Raw genomic sequence first — 22,551 nt, 5'->3', positions numbered from 1 at the left:
TGACAACATTATACAAGAACTCAAAGGAATAGGGGATTAAAACATCACTTTGGAATTTCCAGTTGGGGTTTAACCCAATCTGCAGAGGAAAGCTTGGCTGCCTGTTTGTAGCTATTTGTCTGTTTCACTTGAGCTTTCAAATATTGTGGATATCATTGACTGAGCATATATAGAACTCTCTGTCTGTGTGTGTCTCTCTCTCTCTGTCTGTCTGTCTGTCTCTCCCCTCCCTCTCCCAAACGTGGGTTTACTCTTAAAAGCTGTGATGCCCATATGATGTCAGTTACTACCCTATGCACCTGGTATGCTACATAGAGGTTCCATGTTTTGTTCAGGTAATACTTTCTCATGTAATTGAAAACAAACTCTCGCAAATACTTCAGAAACTTTCAGTCCATATCAGTATCAACTATCTGAACTGGCTACAATTTGCATAGCCCCTTTCACAAAGACTTTCTTTGACAAAGAAAGAGCCATCAACCTAAAGAAGAGTCCCAACTATTCTTGCAATGTGGAAGTGGAAAAGACTAGTTAAGAGTTTGTGGACATTTCAATGTGGATTTCAAGATAATAGCAAGTGTGGACATCACACTGCACTTTTGTTGACATCACAGCTTAGGGTCCACTGCATTTGCATGTTGTTTCTTCATGCAATTCCCCTTCTCATTTAAAATTATGCAGGACAAATGGATTTCTTTGCTGCATGTTTATTCATAGCAGTAAGCAACAAAGCAACGTAAGGTTTGGTTAAAAAAAAAGCATCTAAGCAAAATAAAGCTGGGAACAAAATACAGGTCATTGCTTTCATCACTCATCAGGGCAATTTGCAAAATTACAAATGAAAAGGGGAAACCAATATCTATTTTAAAAGAGTGTATTGACTGGTTGGCAAGTGGACTCTGGTCAAGGTGTTGCTGTGGAGAATGTTGCAGTTAACAATTGACAGTTAACTGCCAAGCTTTGTTTAGATCTTAAACCAAGCAGATTAGCTCTAATTGGTCAGGACTTTGCCTTTCAAAATGAATCAGCAAATGGTTGCAATTACTTTGTAGAGTTGAAACAAGTGCAACGAGTGTACATGTCCAATCCACAAGTAACAAGGCACAAAATTTTAGTTTATATAGTTCCAATGTATACTGGTGTGCCATACTAAACTTGACTGACAATTCAAAATTGGTCATCTACTTAATTCTTTCCACACTCAGGACTATCCAGCAAATGTCATTCAATGGCAGGTCACACAAATGTTGGACTAGCTATTGAGTGTTTTGCAAACGTGGGGTGATTGTGTACGTCAATAGTTTACTTGTTATTAACTGCTGAATGGAGTATGTTGCTTGAAAAAAAATCCAACAGTCTTTGAAATGTATGACTTGCATACCTGGCAGCATACTGGCACTAAAATTAATCCACAACATTACTACCTTGTATTATAGACAGAACACAACTTTGTTTGATAGCAGTATCAAGTCACTGAACACCACTCATATTGCTACAGAATAGTAAAATTGTAATGGATGTTCTGGATGTAGGTTTGCTCACTGAGCTGGAAGGTTCATTTCCAGATGTTTTGTCACCCTGTTAGGTACCATCTGCAGTGGGCCTCCGGGCGAAGCCTCCAAATTGTAAAATAATTCACTTCACCGATTGCTTAAACTTTAGAGATACTTCATGTTCCCGAGTATTCTTAAGTAGACTGGAGTTTTTTTTAAAATAAGAGTTCAAAATACCTTAGAGTCTTTCATGAGGTTTGCAGGATTTACAGTGGGAAATGATCTGATCAGGATCATTCTGGCACATATATTTTATACCAAATGTGATTGTGGCTTGGACAGTATTTTAAGTTGTCTTGCAAGTGAATCTATCGTTCTGCAGAGAACTATAGGAATCCCAACAGTGACCTGTGAAGATATGTTGGTGTTCGAGAAAGAACTCCCTGGCCAATTTCTGAACAAGGACATTGAAGAAAGAAAGCTGATAATGAGTGTAGACGGGTAAGGAAATTGTTCCATGCAGCTGCAGATTCAAATGTAGCAAACCTACCATCAACATATCAAATATGGAAGTAGTAGGTGGTTTGATGTCACTCCGTCAAAGACTCTTTTCACAGAATTAAACTAAAGATGTTTGCAAGACCTGGGCCTAATGGGGATATCATGATAACACCATCTATTTGGGCATATATGGCAGTGTTAAAAATGGAACTCAACCACCTGAGTTGCTGAGTTCATAAGTTCAATTAATAATCAATTTATGTAATGGTGATGTGTTTAGACTGCCATCATGTAGTGCTGCAGTGCAGATATATGTGGCTTCTTTGGTGCATTGGTGAATAGGCTAGCACTGTCACATGAGCACGTGGGCTCTGCACTGCTGTCAAAATGCACGCCCTGTATAATCTTTACACACGAAGGAGTCATATAACTCAATTGTTAACTGCTGCACTCTCTAATGTCAAATGCTCTATACTTTTCCTCTTCACTCATTCTTGTGAACTGCCCCAATAAAAGCTTTGACAACATTTTCTCAATATTCAAGTTCTATACCACCAAATGACTATAACAATCATGTTAATTGCATCAATCCAATTAATATTAATACTACAACTAAAATAGCACAAATTTTAAATCAGCATCTGGATGTGAAATGTTCCATCAAGAACTGAACTTTAACTAGATCTGCAAATTACACATGAATGCAAGTTATAATTAATCGTATGTGCAATTATTGCAAGGACAAGACAAACAGCAGGGTTCCAACTCAAGAGCAATGTGAATTTTTGCAGGGACTCCAATTACAATTTTTACTATAGGATTAAGCTGATAAATCAGCTCTGTACCATCCCTTAGCTAGGCATTTTTCTTATTGTGAAATGCAATATACTGTTTTTCAGGTTTGAAGATCAGGATATCGAAATTCCCAAGAGTTTGGACTGAGTTGGGACTCAAGTTTGGGACTAATAAGCCTTCCGATAGAATTTTTAATTTGAGAGCCTTGTGAGAGTTATGTTATTCCTCCATGGGGTATGTCATATCAGCATCTGTTCCTTTTCTCACTCAAGGTCAAAACAGTTCAAGCAGGCTCACTAAACAGGAACTAGGGAACTTGTTTTTATTTATTCCCTCTGTTGCTCAAGGTTTTCAAACTTCATCACTTTTAGTGATTGCTAATCAGCTAACGCAGAACAGATGAAACATGGATGTTTCTGATTCTGAGGCACCCAGTCTCAACAGTCTGAATTATTATTATTTCAGACTCCTTAGAGTCTTACAACACAGAGACCATCTAAGTAAAAGCAGAACACAATGACAGTCTTCAACTCTACAAACAATGGAGAGAGAAAAACAGGTAAATGTTTCAGATAAGCAGTTCTAATGCAAGGTTATTGACCAGAGATCTTTCAATTTTACTTCTCCCTTCACAAATGGCGTTTAATCTGAGTATTTTCAGAATTTGTTTCATACTTCAAACATCCAGCATCTGCAGTTAGTTAGTTTTTGTATCACTTATGTAATATTTTTACAGCTTATTGCATTAAAAACAAGTTAACCATCAAATTAATTCTTCCAGGTGAGGCAGATTTTTTTTTAAAACAGAAAGAGGGTGAAACCATTCAATTCAAACAATTTAGGAGGCATCGTGAACTTTATTGTAGCAGCAAACTGAATTTTTGTTAGCACTTATAGAGTCAGAGGCAAAGATGTACAGCACGGAAACAGACCCTTCAGTCCAACCCGTCCATGCCGACCAGATATCCTAAACCAACTTTCCCATCTGCCAGCACCCAGCCCAATTCCCTCCAAACCCTTCCTATTCATATACCCATCCAGATGCCTTTTAAATGTTGCAATTGTACTAGCCTCCACCACTTCCTTTAAAGGCTTTGTTTTGAGAACCAAGGGAATAATTACATCTGTTATGTGAAAGGGAAGTGGGTATGATATCTTAACTCATTCGACGATAGGTCTGTAGTCCCGAGCTACAACATGGGTTTATATTTTGCTTAGTTTGAGAATCATTTGAAGTCATAATGAATTCAAATGGGATAGAAATGCTTGTTAGTCAGCAGCAAACTACCACATAAAGGAGGAGTTCAAAGATCAATTTTTGTTTGCTAATGCAAAAATGGTGACTTAACTATTTTCTATACCAAACTGGCATACATATACAATCACAAAAAAAGTGTGCATCGAATCGTAGCCAGTTAAACTACAACTGGAATAAATACACTTGCAAACAGATTGTAGCAAAAATGCTACCCTAACTTAAAAGGGCAAAAAAAAATCGTGAGCTTTATCTACTGAGTAGAGGTGACAAGAGGAATCTGTTTGACCTGTAAAATCTGTTTTACACCCATTGAATATTATGTTGCAGAGAGTGGGCACTTGCTCATGCAAATGAATTGTGAAGTTTAACTGAACACAAATATCTAATATAAAAATTAAAAACACGAACAAGTTAACTCCATGTGCAACAAAGTACATTAAGTACTTTGCATATAACGTTTAAAAAAAAAACTCGAGTCCTAAACGATAATTCAGACTGTGGGGGATAGAAACAAATGGAAGTACTCCAGCAACACAGTTAAAGGTTCGCAGCACATAGACACCAGTGTGCACTGTTTGCTCACAAACAGCTGAAAGGATGGAAAATACTAAAATGTTGCTCAAAATCTATCCACAAAAAGGTGAACTCAAACAATCTTAGTCTTTTCAAGTACTTGATTTCCACCACTTCTGAATGCATGGGATACATGTTATCTTCACTCAAACTACAGCTAAAGATGACCTTAATTAAGCATGCTAACGTTGAGAAAAGTCTCAAGAGAATTGAAATATTTAATAATAGGGACCCAAACTAGACAATCTGAATTCATCTAAATTGGAGTGTTATAGCTTTACAACATGGCACATCAATACATACAGTAACATGTCTCAGAATCGCTATGATGCGGAAGGAAGCCATTTGGCCTATCACACCTACACTGGATCATTACAAGTGCCAATCTGCTGCTTTTCTCCCCGTACCCTTGCACATCTCTCTGATCTAAATAATCAACACAAATGCATTTCTGAACGCCTCAACCGAACCTGCTTCCACCACTCTAAGCAATGCATTCCACACCATAACCACTCGCTAAGTTTTTACTCACTTTACCCTGGCTTCTTTGCACATCACATTAAATTCATGCCCTCTTGTCCTTATAGGAGTGGGTATAGTTTCTCTCTATCCAACCTGCTCACGATATCAAACATCTCTATCAGATCTCTAACTTTGACGACTTCTCTCTAAGGAGAACTATCCCAACTTAGTCAATCTATCTTCATAAATAAAAAGCCTTATTCTAGGAACCATTCTTGTAAAGCACTTCTGTACTCTCTCCAATACTAGACACCTTTTTTGGTGTCTAGATCTGTACATAATCCTCCAGTTGAAGTCTAAAAACGGTATTATACAGGTTCAACATTGCCTTGCTTTTGTACTCCATGCTTCATTATCTCAGCCAAAGATCCTGTATGCATTAGTTACCACTCTCTACTTGTCCTGCCATTTTTACTAATCCATGCAGTTAGCCAGATTCCTCTACCTGCAGGCCCTTTCCCCCCGCCAAAACTTGGATCTGTAACCCCTGTTATCTTTATAGAACACAAACGAAATAGATATGTTTCAAGCTGACAAGTAATTGTTCTAAATTTTAATAAGATAAAGCAGCATAATAAGGTCAAGAGACAAAAGGTCCAGTATTATAAGAGAATGTTTTAGCTCAAAAACAGACTTACTTTGTTGGAGCTACAGAGGGTGGGGGTGAAAACAAATCGACTACTGCAGACGTATCGGCCACCTTTGCTGGACTACAAGTAGGGGATGATCCCGTGTTTTCTGGTGAACCCTGGAAGGAGAAAAGTACATGGAAAAACATTTGTGAACTAAGTAGTGAAACTAGTTTCTTGAAATACTAACAAAGTAAAATTGTTCAAGCTCAGAAATTATTATTTGCAGAGTCATTTTTGTCCATACTTTAACTTAATGTTTTTATCGAGTAATTTTAATGGAAAGAAACATTTCCAAGCATTTGAGCTCCACTATCTGTGCATAAGACAATGGTTCTGAAAGGGACATACTGGACACAGCATTGACCTTCACCCAATCGGAGGTGGTCATACTGGCTTGATTGGGACTAAGGCAGAACACGAAGATCTCATGAATTCAGACATATATCCTTGAATGTCCTCAGAGCATGACAGCATAAGCAGTGAGAGAGCACAGGAGTGAGAGAGAAAACGTGGCAGAAGTGAGAGAAATGGACCTACACAGGGATAGTAGAGGCGTGAGCTCTGACCAGAGTCGAATTGGGTGGAAAGGGGAGGATCAGTTGTGAATTGGGGATTCAATTTATTGGCTACCCAATAGTTAGAGATGGTTTTTGATCCTTGAGCTTTTCCCAAGGAACTATTAAATTTCAGTAAGATAGAACAGGAGGTTTTGGATGATGCTCAGGAAATCTTTTTAAAAAAGGTTACAGATAGAGACTATTGCCACGAGGAAAATGTAATTTCCCATGCAAATCTGCTGAGTCAGCAGCATTGGGATTTCTACACAGACTTAATGAACGACTCCAATCTACTCTGAGAACAATTAGCTGACCATCAAACTTTGTTCGCCAAATTGTTAAAAGGTTGATATAAGGGTGAATGTCAGTGCCTTATCAGCTGAAGTACAATGTCTAAAGAAATAGAACAGCCTACTGAGTTGCAGTAACATGGCATAACACTCAGGATTAAAAGTATGTTCAAAATAACTGAAACAGAGTTGAGAATGCTGACATGAATTTCCACCAACTCTTCTTATTTATGCCTATATGCAAACCTTGACCTCAACATTCTACAAACAGAAGGTGTTCAACTATTTCCAAGAGGCAGTTAAGAAGGCAAGAGAATCCAATTTATGCCATGTTTATTTGAAGAGGAGCAAGAGAACACTCAGGAATGAACTACTGTTGGGCAATTGGTTGAGATATTTTTCTCCTCACAAGGAATTCTGTGACTATACTGCAATGAGTGAAATGTTTTCCATTCCTACCACTGAAGATCATTTCGGTGACAAATCAACAAAGATTGCAAGCAGAATCAAATACTGACAAGAGGAAGTGTACAACCTTTTCCAACTTACTGAAGCATTTTTGTTTCAGTTAAAGCTGCCTGCAGAACAAATATTTATAGCAGGTTTAAAGTTGATAACAGAGGTTGAGATACCATAGGCACAAGAACAACATTTTAACTCTTTGACAATCAACACCAGCAGCAAAGATAATGTTAGGTCAGTAGCAACCCTCCTTTGTGGAGTGAAGATGGACTGAAGATATACTAGTACAGCAGGTATTTTTCTAACATCCATGGAGGGCAAGTGATGATAACAAAAAGCTTCAACATAGATACCTCAGCAGATTTAGAATAAAGATGTGTTTGCACAATTGAAGGTGAACTGCAAATAAGACAGCATGTTAAGCATGGGAGTCAGACTGGCAAAGTAAGCCACGAGAAAAGAATTCAGAGTATTCAGAATAGCTTCAGAGAACAATATGTTGTGGACCTAAGCAAGAATGAATATATTCTCCAATGTAGTGATGTGCAACAAGGCAGGGTTTTTGGCAGATGACCAAATGAACATTATAACTATGAGATGACGTACAAGAAATTCACAAGACTACTGTTCATAGTATTGAGAGATATTGTTCTATCATTCACTTTACCAACTCACTCAAACACACTATATTTACTATATTGCATTTCCATTCATTCATTTTACTATTACAAGAGAAACTGAATTAAAACATCCCTTCCAACCCATTATTGCTCCTTTACACCTTTCAATTCTTATTGGCTCCGTGCTGCAAGCAGTGTTTAGACCTGTTTCTGTATCGAACATTAACCCTGAATAAGTGTTAATATTGTAACCTACTCAGATGAAGGGCTTTTGCCCGAAATGTCGATCTCGAAGCTCCTTGGATGCTGCCTGAACTGCTGTGCTCTTCCAGCACCACTAATCCAGAATCTGGTTTCCAGCATCTGCAGTCATTGTTTTTACTCAGAACAATGCCTAATCTGCCATTGTGTCACCCATAACTCACTCAATACTATGGACAAGTTGTAATAGATTGCAGAACATCAAACAGTTTCCTCCACTAGTGTGTGCTATTTAAATACATATTAAATAGCACTGCCACCTCCTTTAAGAGACTTACGATCAAAACAGCACTTCCATGAAACTACATGAATGAATGTCAAAACCGACAATAGTAAATGACATCTCACCACCAAGCTGGGGGAGATCAGTTTAATATCCTGCATACTTTTATTTAGTACATGCATAATTTCTCACCTATTTAGATCATATTGGATTAATATTTTTACTTACATTACTAACTTTAAAGACAAAAGGACTAACCCCTCTTAATTATGCAAGCTCAGACCGGACAGACGTTCTAATGTAACAGCTAGTATTTAACAAGTGCTTAAACCATCTCCTGCTCTCCTAGGGCAGATGTCATGCAAATGTTCTGTACAATAATACAAGTATGTAACACCATTGTGCTAAAATTTTAATATACGCAAGAACTGTGTAGAAAGAGGCTACTGTAAAACTGTTCTTCGGATTCCATCACCACCTTGAACTGTGTTACTGCAGATGCCCAATACATAGACAATTTTCTCCACTCCGTCATTATTGAACATGATCCCACATTATGGATTGTACCTTAAGCAAACTGCGTGTCTCTTATGAATGTGTCTGTGTCAGTATCGCTGTGTCTGAATGTATGCCTGTGCTTGAGTGCCTGAATATCAGATTGATTTCAAGTTACTGTAATACATGTCCTCACAACTGTCTTATATTATGAATATATTGGGAATAAAGGTATGGACATACTGTAGTGTAAATTTATCTTTTAAATTATATGCTGCTGTTGCATCAATTATCCTTTTACCAAAGTGGTTGCCTAACTGCAGAACTTAATTTCACTGCTCACTTAAATGACAAAACTCTACAACAGTTACTTACATCGTCATTTAAATGTCATCTCTCAGAATACTACTGTTTTATACCCTAGGATCAATGAAGCAGGGAGTTGTACATGTAGATAAATAACTGAAGACTAATTTAGAGTTTTAATTTTGACCCAGTAGCTTGCAGCTTTTGGTCTGTGTAAGTTTAATAATTTACGTACTAGTATTTTTAGATCCAGGATGTTTTAAAAAAATAATAACTGGGGGGTGGGGGGGGGGATTCCTGATGTCAATGGGAATTTGTCTGCATTCGGTGAGTTTCATAAGCGGAGTGTAACCAGAGGGAAATTAGTTTGCTTTTGTTTAGAAGAATCAGCATTTAAATTTACCTGATAGAGAAACACATAGCTTGGAAAAGGTTTAGTTTTTAAGTTTGGAGACAACCTGGTGGAAATTAGGTGTGTGGAACAGTTTCACTTGAATAAATAGCTTAAAAGCTGTTCGGAAACAGGCTACCTCAGTGGAAGGATTTTAGTTTGAAAGCACCAGACTAGAAGCATTTGGTTAGAATGCTGAAGGAGTTATTCGAAGTTGAGGAAGTCTGAGCTTGGTGTGTAATATTTTCTTCTTGATTCACAGGATGAGGGCATTTATTGCCCATCCCTAATTACCCAGAAGGCAGTTAAGAATCAATTGCATTGCTGTGGGTCTGGAGTCACATATAAGCCAGATCAGGTAAGGATGGCAGTTTCCTTCCTTGAAGGAAATTTATGAACCAGAAGGGTTTTTCCAACTATCGACAATGGATTCATGTCATCACTGGATCCTTAATTCCAGATATTGTATCGAATTCAAATTCCACCACTTGCGTAGTGAGATTCAAACCTGGATCCCGAGAGACCATTATCTGGGTCTCTGCATTAAAAGTCCAGTGATAACACCATCACCTCCCTCTTGAGTAACGAAGGAAGACCAAATTCTCAAGACCAGGAACTGAAAGCCATGGTTAAATTAAATTGATAGATGTAACAGAAAATCAAACTCTCAGATATTTGAGTAAAATGATCATACTGGGATAGGTGGGATTCTGTTTGACTGTGCTGCAAAATCTTTCAAACTGTTATATATAACATAATTTTGTTTATTCTAATGTATTGCTTAGCTTGCATAATAAACTTCTGGCTTATTGTTAAAACCAAATCTGCAGCATTGCACACTTGCATTTCAATGAAAGACATCCTCAATAAATAAAAAAATTCAAAATATGATCAAGTTAGATTTCTGTGATCTGAATTGTCCAAGATGATCAGCAGGGATCATAAAACACATAGTTGCAAGCACTGCAAACTAAATGAACATAGCTAACAAATCAATTGTACCTGCATCACGCATTTACCTAACAAGAGGCAAAATCGATTTCAATTTTATTTGATTGTCTAAGAAATCAGTTATAACATGGATCTGTTTGAAGGTGATTTTTACTCTTGGACTTTAAGATTCCTATTGCATCAGACTTTCGTTGTATCCTGCATATACAACATTTTTGAAACATAAAATGTGGCCCTCATTGTGCAAGGATAACATAAGGACAATGATGAGAAAGGATTTGGGCTCAAAAGATCAGGATATTAAATCTGTGTGAAGGAGATTAGAAATAACAAGGATCAGAAAAACACTCAAGGCCCATCAATTACTCCCATAACAAGAGAGTTATAATGGTGGAAAAAGCATCAAGCAAGAAAAAATTGGAGCAGCAACCAAAAGCAGCATGAATAATTATAATAGCAATGATTGTAATCATCTTCCAGACTGGGACAAGGGAATTATGGAAGCAGAGTTTGTATAAAGCTTTTCTAACAGTTTTCTGGAACAATCTGTTATGTAACTAACCCAGTATTGCTATTTTAACATGGTACAGTACAATGAGACTGGATTAGTTAGCATTCCCATAGAAAAAACGCAACATGGTAAAATGATAACTGAATTCCATAAGGAATTTGGAAGTGATGTCCTAGTCTCAAACAAGAAGCTGAAACTTAAATAAATCCAATGATGTAAGTATGAAAAGAGACCTGTCCAAGGGTGAAAACGTATGGTGGGAAATAAACAGTGAAACATTTAAATAATAAAACAAATTGCATTAAAAAACAAAAGTGTAGCAACAAAGATCTGTGGCTTATTAAGGAGGTTTAGATTAAGGAAACTTTGGATTAAAAGAAATTTAATGTTACAAAAGCTAACTTTAAACATGAAGATTGGGAGTGCTTTAGAAAGCAAAGGACATCAAAAAGCTCAAAAATGATTGGAAATTTTGCTTTTCTATTCCTGGCTGGTTTAAGAGCATTTAAAAGTGCATAAATAGGAGAAGTGCAGACAAAATGAAAGTTGGTTGTTAGAAGCAGCAACACAAGGAATTATCACAGAGAATGGGAAATGGCAGATGTTTAAAAAAGGTCTAAAAGACACCGCCTTAGAGATAGAGAGGCCAGTAGTAAGGATTCTCAAACTTTCCCTAGCTTCGAAAACAATCACAGCAGGTTCTAAATTAATAAATATGACACACTCTGCTCAAGAAACTGAAAACACGACAGTTAGCCTGACATAATTTATCAACAAAATGCTGGAACCCATTATCAAGAAGTTATCAAAATTATTTTATGAAAGGCAAGTTGTATGACAACGTTTTACAAAGATGTAAATAGTAGGGCAGATAAAAGGGAATTACAAATATGTTATGCTTCAATTTCCAGAAGTATTTACTTACATTCAATACAAAAACTGTTTATGGATAAGGGTTTTACTAAGTTGATAGAGGATTGGTTAATGAACAGGAAGTTGAACATTCATTTCCAATAGTTATTTATTTATAACAATATATTCACAAAATTGATAGTATTAGGAATAGTTCAAGACAAGGGCCTAAGGTTTCATCTTTGAGACAAGTGGAGAACACTGGTAAATTTCAGATTAATCCTTCATTGCGGAGGTAGGTTTGGGGTGCACTCAGGCCAACTGTATCTGAACGGAGTTTGGAAACAGTCACATTTTGAGGTTTGAGAGTTCCTCTCGCTCTCACACCCATTCACACTCAAAGGCCCCATCTGTGTCACTTTATATCCTCTGTGCATCCACAGCCCTTCACCTTCTATGGCCTCTTCCATGCCAAACTGCAACATTTCTACACCCATTCAGACTTCATAGGACCAATGAATCCTCTTGTGACAATAGGATATTGACAAAAGGATATTGACAAAATTTCCAAAAGGTAATTCTTAACTTTCATCTTTTACAAAATACTCCTTCTACCACAGGCAACAGAAAATCATCTGGATCTTTAAAGCTCAAAACCAAAAACTGCAAGCACTTCAACTTTTTTCTCATTTTGATAACCCTATAAAGGCTTCTGAGGAATCACGAGTCTCCCTGTGGAGCTCATCGAGTAAGAGTTTCCTTGATAACAGACAATGGCCTGCCAACTGGAACTTATCACCCGAGACTGATAATGTAGATCCAGTAAGTATCTAGTGCAGAGGGCTGTGGACAGATTGGAGGACCTTCTCATGGGTCTGACCCTGGGCCTGGCCAGGTTGGTTATAAACAAGTCCAGGCAGTGGGCTGTGCAGGGGATCATAACTGCGACTCTGCCCCTCTTTATGGTTATGATAATGCCCACGTGTTCTTGCAGAATGCGCAGGTGGTGCCCCTCAATGCTCTTGATGCCTTTAGAGAATAGGGGATATAGTGATTTATTTCCCCCTTCAACTGAATTATGATTTACCCCTTTTCCTCTCTCCCTACCCTCCTCCTCAGTTTTGATTGTTTGTATTGCCCATAATGGATTTTACTGATAAATACTTGAATGGCCACGAGTGATTACTGATGGTTAATAGCTTTAAAATGCAAAGTCATGGTGATTTGGTTGTGGGAAAGTCGCTCAGTTGTACGAGATAGGTCTTCTGGTATAGATAAAACAAAAACCAGAACCCGCATCTGCAGACATAGAAAACAAAACAGACTGAGCACAATTATTGTGGCACAGTGGTAGTGTCCCTGCCTGAGATCCATAAGTACCAGGTTCAAGTCTCACCTGCTTCAGAGGTGTGTAATAACATCTCTGAACAGGTTTATTAGAAAATATTTACAAAGCAAACTCAGAGGGCTGTTGTGGCACAATGGTAGTGTCGCTACCTTCAAGCCAGGAAACTCCGGTCAAATTCCACCAGCCCCAGAGGTGTATCCAGGAAGCAGACAAAGGGAGGACATGTTGATTTAATGGAAAGAGCACTGGCCTAGTAATGCCTAGGCCCACGCTACTGTTCTGGGCCATGGGATCAAATCCCACCACAGCAGCTGGTAGAATAAAATTTCACGAAATAAAATCTGAAATTGAAATCCACTCTTAATTGATGTTAGCTATAAACTGTTAAAAATAGAAAGCAGACCCAGGGGCTCTTGTGTTGCAGCAATAGTGTTCCTACCTCTGAGCCCGGAGGGCTGTGTCCAAGTCCCACCAGCTCCACAGGTGCATCATAACATCTAAACAGATTGATTGGAAAATATACAAAAAAAAAGTAGACTTGGGGCTTCCTAAGTAATTACACTCAAATCAATCAAAATTGAGCAATGAATAGCATGTATCAGAGAGGGAGAAGTATGAAGCAAGTAATGCTTCCCCAGGAGTCCAGTGTTTCAAAACTAAGCAATGACTGGATTCTCAGTCAATAATGCATAATAAAGCTTGGTTAGCCCATATCCTTTAGCAGCACTAATAATAACAACAAGAAACCCTGAGAATGGGGTCAGGAATCCCAGGATTGTGGACTGGCCACAGTTTCACACCTCCACATCTCCATATCGTCATGAAAATCCAACTCAAAAGGTGTGATCATTCCTTGCAATGGCTAGGAAAACTATTGCTTAAAATTTGATCAAATAAAACAAACAGTTGCAGATACTGGAGACCTGAAACAAAAACAAAAATTACTGGGGAATCTCTGCAGGTCTGGCAACATGTGGGGAGAAAACAGAAACTCGTGAGAGAAAAAACAACAATAAAAAATACTGGTTAGATAATCAAATTATCTCCAACATATATTGTGCAATACATATATGGACTTTATCACCTCATGAGGAATAAGCTGAACATCCCATATTGTACCTTCATTAAAATGGAGATTCAATAATTACCATATTTCCCTGTGATGCTCCAGCAGTCCTAAAAAGGAAATAAAAATTGGATAAAATGAAAACATTTTCAAAATTATCTGCCATAAACAGGGATTAATTGTTGCTAGAATGTAGGGTTAGCATTTTTGATCTTATAAGCAAAAGTAGTTTAGAAATGGCAGAGAATTGTTTAATTAAATATATTATGAAACAAGAGTTGTATCGACAGTGCTTTCTGAGGCAGAAAAATGCAGCTCTACAAAGTTCGTAAACCAATTTTAATTCTAATCACTTTGATTCCTTTTTTGAGGGTACAAAATTAGCTTTGGCTAAGGAATAGGAAACAGTAATGATTAATGGACTTCCTAAATCTGGTGAATGGAGCGCCTGAGTATTGGGACTCTTGATTTTCTTTATATAAACACAAATGATCTAGATCTTGTGTGCATGGGACAATTAAAGTTTGCAGACAACAATAAACTTCAGAGTTTTGTCGACCACGAGGATAGTGAAAAAAGAACATTGACATGTTGATAGAGTGGGTAGATAGGTGACAGATGAAGTTCAATGGAGAAAAGAGAGGGGTGATGCACTTCTGTACAAAGAAAATGAAGACAGTATTAAAAAAAATTCAAATTACAAAAGGTGTGCAGGAGTAGAGATATCCAAGTCATTAAATATGGTAGATAATTAGACAGAGCTGTTAATAGGGCATACAGTTTTTTTTTTAGGTAAAAACAAATGACTGCAGATGCTGGAAACCAGAGTCTAGATTAGAGTGGTGCTGGAAAAGCACAGCAGTTCAGGCAGAATCTGAGGAGTAAAAAGTGCTGAGCTGAAAATTTGGAACTGGGGTGAGGTGGGGGGGGGGGGGGAAGGAGAAATGAGGAAAATGTTGAAGTCCACATTGATGCCCTGGGGTTTGTCAGGTTTCATGAATAGGTGCATAAAGTACAAAAGTAGGAAGGTGATGATGAAGTTAAGATACTGGTTAGACCTAACTTAGAGCATTATGTATACTCTTGAGCACCATGTTTTGGAAAGGATGCGAATGAATTGCAGACAAAGTACTTAAGGGAATGGTTCCAGGGATGAGCAACTTTAGTTCTAAAGAAAGACTAAAGAATTTGGGACTGTTTTCTGTGGAGGAGATTTGATAGGAGCTTTCAAAATCACAAGCGGTCAACACAAAGTGACTGGGGAAATAAATGTTATCACTTGTAAATGGATCAAGAATCAAAAAGTGTAGTATTAAAATATTTTGCAAAAGCAAATGAGAGATGAGATTAAAAAAACATTCCCACGGCAAATAGTTAGGATATGAATGCATTGCCTTCAAGTGTGGTGGAAGCAGAGTCAATTGAGACATTCCAGAGAATACTGGATGATTATTTGTTTAAATCAGTGAAAAACTGAAGATACATGGGGGAAATGCACGAGACTGGTATCAAGTTAAATTGCCCTGAGAATCAGTGCAAACAGTACGCCGAATGGTAATCTTCTCCACTATACCAATTCTTTCATTGATCAGAGCAGGTGAAATCAGAGCAGATAACTTTTTAAAGAATCTATTTGTTCTTCCAGATTACCAATGCTATTGTCTTTCCATTCAATTTTAATTTATTCTCTCCAATTAATTTACAATATATAATGTAAGTACTGCAACTTCGATTTAGGCTTGTATGCCAAAATCTTGAAACAAATCTGTTAGAAGCGCAAAATAATTACTTTTGTACAGTGTTTAGATTTTCTCCCCAGGTTCAATCTGTCTGGATGGATACTTTCTAGATTAATGCTCTACACAACCACTTGTAAAATGGTACACAAAAATAGCACCATTTGTTTCAAATTTCTTTCATGTGGAAACATTTGTTTGACTCCTTTGTGCCACGACTGTGAATTAGAACATTCAATTATATCCTCATACTACCAGAAAAATGTACAATAATCCTGGGAATTTAAAAAAGGAAAAAGACTGAATTTAAAATATCAAGTTAGTCAGTTCAATCTTGAACCAGCGAAGTAGAATGAAATCAAACATTAAGTCTGTTATATAAGAACAAAATACTTCATGGCCAACATATTCAGGAGAGAAGAAACACCGATTCAATAAAAATTAGCAAGTTCAAGATATTTAAGATTTGTATGAATGAAAACTAATACACTCATCATTGGACATCAATTTTTGAACAACTGACAGTACACTAACAGTTTCAGAGGAATTAGCTTAAAATAATCAAATCAGGCTGGTAAAATGGTTCATTGTTTGCCAGAAGCAACATACTTCCCAATGTTTGTATAGAAAAAGGAATATGTTCACGTTTTGCATCTCTTTTGAATAATGCAAGAGATTGGGGGTTGGAGGGATGTCCATAAAGGCCTCTTTTGCTTTCTCCACATTATTTGCCATCTAATCAGCACCCTTTTCTCCTATTACATACATCTTTATGATTAATGGAAATGTCACATTCATCTACTTGTTTTGATGAGCATAGAACTAAAAGCTTTGTCAATATCTCACTCCTTGAAAATCTGTGAAGAAAGTAATCGGACCATGGAGATGTGCTATTTTTCAGTTACTTTTTGCTCGTGTTATTTTGTTGAATTTCTTGCATCTGATTAAATATTGGTGGTCTCAGGATATCAGTAAGTATAGATTAAATAATTATTAAACATGCTTACCATTTCTTCATTTTCATCCCGCTCACCAATACCTTCTCCCAAGAACCACCGCCTCTCCTTAACAACTTAAATTTTCCTAAAGTTCCTAGTGTTTTTGTCATCTCTTGCTGCTGTTTGTATTGCTCCCATCTGTATTTCTCAGAATCGGAACTATTCTGCACATTCTTTATTGTCCCTAACCTCTGTTGCCAACCATGCAAATTTACATTTTTGCAACTACAACTCTTGCTCCTCTATCCCCTTGAGGGCATTTTATATCCTTGTCACAACTACTTTCTTAACTTTCTTCATGCAAATTTAGCAATCAAACCTTTAGTCACTTAATCCAAGATATTGATGTAGGTTGTAAACTTTAGAGAATTTGGTTCCATATTACACTCAAAGTTACAGCCAGCCAGCCCAAAAAATGAGGTGAATGTTCCTCCTGCAGAATGAGAGGGGTAAGGGTCACCACTAGTGTCCCTGCTGACTACATTTGCGGGAAGTGCACCCAACTCCAGCTCCTCAAACCACGTTAGCGAACTGGAGCTGGATGAACTTCAGATCATTCGGGAGGCAGAGAGGGTTATTGAGAGGAGTTACAGGGAGGTAGTCACTCCTCAGGTACAAGAAAAAGGCAGATGGGTTACAGTCAGGGGAGGGAAAGGAAACTGGCAGGCAATGCAGGGATCCCCCGTGGCCATTCTCCTCAACAATAAGTATACCGTTTTGAATGCTGTTGGCAGGAGGGGGGGGGGGGGGGGTGTGGCCTTACAGGGGAAAGCAGTGTGACACAGGGCTCTGGCACAGAGTCTGTCCCTGCTGCTCAGAAGAGAAGAGGGAAAAGGAGAGAGGAGCAGAGCAGTAGTCATTGGGGACTCCATAGTTAGGGAGACAGATAGGAGATTCTATGGGGACAAGAGACACTCACGGTTGGTGTGTTGCCTTCCAGGTGCCAGGGTTCGTGATGTCTCTGATCATGTTTTTGGGATCCTTAAGGGGGAGGGGGAGGGGGAGCAGCCCCAAGTCGTGATCCACATAGGCACCAACAACATAGGTAGGAAGAGAGATGGGGATTTAAGGCAGAAATTCAGGGAGCTAGGATGGAAGCTCAGAGCTAGGACGAACAGAGTTGTCATCTCTGGTTTGTTGCCTGTACCACGGACTAGTGAGGTGAGGAATAGGGAGAGGAGTTGAACACGTGGCTACAGGGGTGGTGCAGGAGGGAGGGTTTTGGATTCTTGGATAATTGGGGCTCTTTCTGGGGTAGGTGGGACCTCTACAAGCAGGATGGTCTTCATCTGAACCAGAGGGGTACCAATATCTGGGGGGGAAATTCGCTAAGGCTATTGGGGTGGGTTTAAACTAATCCAGCAGGGGAATGGGAACCAACACTGTAGTTCCAGTATAGAAAAGGTTGGGAGTAGGGAGGTCCAAAATCAAGTTTCAGGGACGCAGGATGGCACCAGCAAGCAAGAAGTTGGTTTGAAGTGTGTCTACTTCAATGCCAGGAGCATCCGGAATAAGGTGGATGAACTTGCAGCATGGGTTGGTACCTGGGACTTCGATGTTGCGGCCATTTCGGAGACATGGATAGAGCAGGGATAGGAATGGTTGCTGCAGGTTCCAGGATTTAGATGTTTCAGTAAGAACAGAGAAGATGGTAAAAGAGGGTGAGGTGTGGCATTGTTAGCCAAGGACAGTATTGCAGTTGCAGAAAGGATGTTGTTAGGGGACTCGTCAACTGAGGTAGTATGGGCTAAGGTTAGAAACAGGAAAGGAGAGGTCACCTTGGGAGTTTTCTACAGGCCTCCGAATAGTTCTAGAGGAAAGGATAGCAAAGATGATTCTCGATAGGAGCGAGAGAAACAGGGTAGTTGTCATGGGGGACTTCAACTTTCCAAATATTGACTGGGAACACTATAGTACGAGTATGAAGAGTCCATTTTTGTCCAGTGTGTGCAGGAGGGCTTCCTGACACAGTATGTAGACAGGCCAACAAGCGGTGAAGCCACATTAGATTTGGTACTATGTAACGAGTCCAGCCAGGTGTTAACTTGGAAGTGGGTGAGCACTTTGGTGATAGCGATCACAATTCTGTTACGTTTACTTTAGTGATAGAAAGGGATAGGTGTATACCACTGGGCAAGAGTTACAGCTGGGGTAAAAGGCAATTACGCTGCGATTAGGCAAGATTTAGGAAGCATAGGATGGGGAAGGAAACTGCAGGGGATGGGCACATTAGAAATGTGGAGCTTATTCAAGGAAAAGCTCCCGAGTGTCCTAGATAAGTATGTACCTGTCAGGCAGGGAGGAAGCTGTAGAGCACAGGAGCCGTGGTTTACGAAGGAAGTGGAATCTCTGGTCAAGAGGGAGGCTTATGTTAGAATGAGATGTGAAGGCTCAGTTAGGGCGCTTGAGGATTACAAGGTAGCCAGGAAAGACCTAATGAGAGAGCTCAGGAGAGCCAGGAGGAGACATGAGAAGTTGTTGACGGATAGGATCAGGGTAAACCCTAAGGCTTTCTACAGGTATTTAAGGAATAAAAGAATGACAAGAATAAGATTAGGGCCAATCAAGGATAGTAGTGGGAAGTTGTGTGTGGAGTCAGAGGATATAGAGGAAGCACTTAATGAATATTTTTCGACAGTATTCACTCTAGAAAACAACAATATTGTCGAGGAGAATACGGAGATACAGGCTACTAGACTAGGTGGGATTGAGGTTCACAAGGAAGAGGTCTGAGAAATCCTGCAGAGTGTGAAAATAGATAGGTTTTCTGGGCCAGATGGGATTTATCCTAGAATCCTCTGGGAAGCCAGGGAGGAGATTGCTGAGCTTTTTACATTGTCTACAGGAATAGTGCCAGAAGACTGGAGGATAGCAAATGTGGTTCCCCTGTTCAAGAAGGGGAGTAGAGACAACCCTGGTAATTATAGACCAGTGAGCCTTACTTCAGTTGTTGGTAAAGTGTTGGAAAAGGTTATAAGAGATAGGATTTGTAATCATCTAGCAAGGAATAGTTTGATTAGTCAGCACGGTTTTGTGAAGAGTACGTCATGCCTCACAAACCTTATTGAGTTCTTTGAGAAGGTGACCAAACAGGTAGATGAGTGTAAACCGGTTGATGTGGTGTATACGGATTTCAGCAAAGTGTTCAATAAGGTTCCCCACTGTAGGATATTGTACAAAATGCGGAGGAATAGGATTGTGGGAGATATAGCAGTTTGGATCAGTAATTGGCTTGCTGAAAGGAAACAGAGGGTGGTTGTTGATGGGAAATGTTCATCCTAGAGTCCAGTCACCAGTGGTGTACCGCAAGGGTCGGTGTTGGGTCCACTGCTGTTCGTCATTTTTATAAATGACCTGGATGAGGGCATAGAAGGGTGGGTTAGGAAATTTGCAGACGACACTAAGGTCGGTGGAGTTGTGGATAGTGACGAAGGATGTTGTCGGTTACAGAGAGACATAGATAAGCTGCAGACTGGGCTGAGAGGTGGCAAATGGAGTTTAATGGGGAAAAGTGTGAGAGTTAATTCACTTTGGTCGGAGTAACCGGAATGCAAAGTACTGGGCTAATGGTAAGATTCTTGGTAGTGTAGATGAGCAGAGAGATCTCGGTGTCCAGGTACACAGACCCTTGAAAGTTGCCACCCAAGTTGACAGGGTTGTTAAGGCAGCATACAATGTTTTAGCTTTTATTAATAGAGGGATCGAGTTCCGGAACCATGAGTTATGCTACAGCTGTACAAAACTCTGATGCGGCCGCACTTGGAGTATTGTGCACAGTTCTGGTCACCACATTATGAGAAGGATGTGGAAGCTTTGGAAAGGGTGCTGAGGAGATTTACTGGGATGTTGCCTGGTATGGAGGGGAAGTCTTACGAGGAAAGGCTGAGGGACTTGAGGCTGTTTTCGTTAGAGAGAAGGTGGTTGAGAGGTGACTTAATAGGGACATATAAGATAATCAGAGGGTTAGATAGGGTGGACAGGGAGAGCCTTTTTCCAAGTATGGTGTCGGCGAGCACAAAGGGGCATAGCTTTAAATTGAGGGGTGATAGATATAGGAAGATGTCAGAGGTAGTTTCTTTACTCAGAGCGTAGTAAGGGTATGGAATGCTTTGCCTGCAACGGTAGTAGATTCGCTAACTTTAAGTGCATTTAAGTAGTCATTGGACAAACATATGGATGTACATGGAATAGTGTAGGCTACATGGGCTTCAGATTGGTATGACAGTCGACGCAACATCGAGGGCTGAAGGCCCTGTAATGTTCTATGTTCTATCATGTTAGAATTACATAAATTACCAGTTTGGCCACAGCTTGAGTAACAGATACAGGTCTGGTCATATCATTACAATGAAAGTTTGATTACACTACAGGGTGCAAAGGATATTTATGAGGAAGTCACCAGGACCAGAAACTGCAACTACGAGGAAAGATCAGATGGGCTTGAGTTGTTCATCTTGGAACTGTGAAGATAGAGGGGAGATTTGATTGGACTATAAAATTAGAAGGTACCTGGATAGAGGTGTGGGAAGGGCCATTAAAAATGGCCCTTAGAGATTGGTGACTCGGAACACAGATTTAAAGAGAAAAGATTGGTAAAAAGTTTAGGGGGAGATGAGGAAAACTTTCACACAAAGAGTGGTTGGGATATTGAACACATTACCTGGTTAAATGTAGAAAGTCTCAACTCATTTGAATGTGTCTGAACATGCAGCTCAAGTGTCATAACCTGTGAGGCTATGGATCAAACACTAGTAAATGGAATTTGGTGAATAGTTTAATTTTTCCAATGGTGTAGACATAATGGGCCAAGTGGCTAATTTGTGTGTCATAATATTTTCATAATTCTATCTAATGCCTGTTGAAAGTCCAAACCCACCTTATCTACAGGTTCCCTTTATCAAGACTGCTGGTTACTTCCTCAAATTAATCAACTAAAACATGACTTCCCTTTCCCAAAATCATGTTAACTTTTCCGAAAAAACAAATTAAACATAGAATAGATCACTTTGTCCCTTGAACCTTCCCCACCATTCAAAAACATGGCTGAAAAGATTTTCTCCACATCCCATCTACGCAAGTTAACCTTTCACTCTTATTTATCAAGAATCAAGATCTGGCTTAAAATAATTCAAAGACTGTGCTGCCACTACCTTGCAAGGAAGATTTCTAAAGATCAATCTTTAAGAAAAAGCTCTCGTCATCTGTCTTAAATGGGTGACCAGTTTTAAATAATGTGTCCCTTAGTTCTACCTTCTTTCCAAATGCAAACTCTTAAGACTCCTCAGGACTGTCCAGGTTTCAATCAAGTTGGCTTCTATACATCAGAACTCCAGCAGATACAAGCCTATCCTGTCCAACCTTTCCTCATAAGACAACCCACTCATTCCAGGTATTAGTCTAACAGATGTTCTTTGAACTATTTGCAATGCTTTAACATTTTTAAAATAGAACAACCACAGTACTCCAGATGCGGTCTCACAACACCCAAAGTGAAGTCTCCCTACTTTTGTATTCAATTCCCCTCATAATAAAGTTTCCTGATTACTTGCCGTACCTATATAACAACACCAATTCATGCACTGGGACACATTCCTCGCTTCTGAGCTTTACAACATCCCACAATTTAGATAATATACTTTATATTGTTCCTGCCAAATGGACTTTACTTTCTCACATTTACTCCATCTTCCAGATCTTTGCCTACTCACTT

The 22,551-nt window shown here is 39.0% G+C and overlaps 1 protein-coding gene across 24 annotated transcripts in view; it reads right to left on the bottom strand.

The window, feature by feature from the left end:
- Positions 1-22,551, bottom strand: part of snap91a (synaptosome associated protein 91a) — a 222,718-nt gene that overhangs the window by 72,343 nt on the left and 127,824 nt on the right. For all 24 annotated transcript variants that reach the window (XM_043685664.1, XM_043685669.1, XM_043685700.1 and 21 more), the window contains 2 exons: positions 14,190-14,217; positions 5,781-5,890 (listed from right to left, as the gene is read on the bottom strand). In XM_043685664.1, coding sequence (XP_043541599.1) covers positions 5,781-5,890; positions 14,190-14,217 — 138 coding nt within the window. The remainder of the gene's footprint in view (positions 1-5,780; positions 5,891-14,189; positions 14,218-22,551) is intronic.

This window comes from Chiloscyllium plagiosum, chromosome 3 (genome assembly GCF_004010195.1).
Source record: "Chiloscyllium plagiosum isolate BGI_BamShark_2017 chromosome 3, ASM401019v2, whole genome shotgun sequence".
NCBI classification, from domain to species: Eukaryota; Metazoa; Chordata; class Chondrichthyes; order Orectolobiformes; family Hemiscylliidae; genus Chiloscyllium; species Chiloscyllium plagiosum.
Note: the sequence above shows the minus strand (reverse complement) of the source record. Positions and strands in the feature narration are given on the sequence as shown.